The 1,553-nt window shown below is 46.5% G+C and overlaps 1 protein-coding gene across 1 annotated transcript; it reads right to left on the bottom strand.

Annotated features, from left to right (window-relative positions):
- Positions 1-23: 23 nt before the first annotated feature.
- On the bottom strand, positions 24-1,492 carry LOC118453204 (lysine--tRNA ligase-like). The gene is made up of 2 exons (XM_035902781.1): positions 1,188-1,492; positions 24-348 (listed from the first exon to the last, which is right to left on the bottom strand). The coding sequence occupies exons 1-2, from the start codon at positions 1,266-1,268 to the stop codon at positions 172-174; spliced, it is 258 nt and encodes an 85-aa protein (XP_035758674.1). The 5' UTR covers positions 1,269-1,492; the 3' UTR covers positions 24-171.
- Positions 1,493-1,553: the final 61 nt, after the last annotated feature.

A 1,553-nucleotide genomic window follows, 5' to 3' on the forward strand; every position in this document is an offset into this window, starting at 1 on the left:
GCGGCCGCAGGCTCTGTAGAGCTCTCCAAGCGAGCACAACAAAGCAGAGCTTTTCCAACCGAGGTGGAATTCTTTGTCTTAACGCATCTCCAGCGGCTCCGTGGTCTGCTACTTGTTTGGTGGGGGAGATGGCCTGCTTTGCAGAATGTCATTCCCCGTTCTCCGACAGAGCTAGCGGGAGGCACTGCCGTTTCTAACACTTACCTTGATGTTATTAGAATCTGTGAGGAACATGGTGAAGCGATCAATTCCCATGCCCCAGCCAGCTGTAGGAGGGAGGCCGTACTCCAGCGCGGTGCAGAAGTTTTCGTCAATGAACATGGCTTCGTCATCCCCCGCAGCTTTTGCCTAAACGAGGTGAAGGAGATCTGTGATGTTACTCACTCTCATTGCTCATACTCACTTTGAAATTTACTATCGAGCAAGTCCGTTAACATCAGTCTATTTCCCTGGGTCTGGCAATTGTTTAATCCTCTCAGGCGCTGTGAAGCCATTAGAGAGAGTAGGAAGAACAGGAAATCCATTTCTGCAGGCTGCATCATCTGACCTCAATCACGTGTGGGCACGCATGCATTCATGGATGCGTAGGCCTAATTAATAACAAAACCTGTTTGCGTCCCGCCTTTCTGAGGCTCATCTAGAGAAAGCTGGTACTATACATTTGCAGGCCTAACAGTGTCCAGTCTGCAGCTCCATTCTGTAAGCCAATTTAAGATAGTAATATCTCAGTTCAGGAAACGAGTCTTTCTTACACACCATTCAAACTCGTTCGGGACACGAGCATTTATTTAAGAACCTGGAAGTATGATGATGTATGACTACATCAATGCTTAACTGGGGAAAAATAACTTTCAACCCGAGCAAGACAGAGGAAACGCTTTGCACATTTGCTTTTTTCCAGATTAGCACCTCAGGTCAGATAGAAGGGAAGATATTCCAAAGCAAAGTCGCACTGCTAAAAAACTAATCGACAGCAGCGTTTGGACTTGTTTACCTTAGAGAGCAAGGCTTCTTTCGAAGGAATTAAGTTTCAATGACAGGCTTCCACTTGAGTGAGAAGCACTCGCTCAAAGTAGTGACAACCCTTTTCAGCAGCAGGGACGAACGACAGGTTTGGAACAGACATAGGAAATACTCTTTGCTTATGTGCCTGTTTCGTGGATTCACTACCGGCAAGACACCCATACCTTGGCCTGATCCTCAAAAAGCTGCCGCTGCCGGAAAGGATCGTTAAGTTCTGTGTACGCATTGCACACCTCCTTCTTCATTACAAAGAGTTCAAAGCGTTCTGTTAGTCCCCGATGAGAGCGATGCCTGTGCAAAGATGATAAAACAACCGCACCTTAAAATAAACATCTTTACAGGAGCAAAGAGGACTGTCCACACTTAGCAGTGGCTGCTGCCAAAACTTCAAACCACTAAGCATCAGCACACCTCTGCCCTGGACGATGGGTTTCACAGCTCAGGAACCAACCTTGGCTGGTGCCAGAATTCACAAACTGCTATACAACATCAAAATCTCTGTTTTCACATGTGTGACTTTATTTTGCTTT

Source organism: Egretta garzetta, unplaced genomic scaffold, assembly GCF_000687185.1.
Source record: "Egretta garzetta isolate BGI_Z169 unplaced genomic scaffold, ASM68718v1 C8714306, whole genome shotgun sequence".
In the NCBI taxonomy this organism is placed as follows: Eukaryota; Metazoa; Chordata; class Aves; order Pelecaniformes; family Ardeidae; genus Egretta; species Egretta garzetta.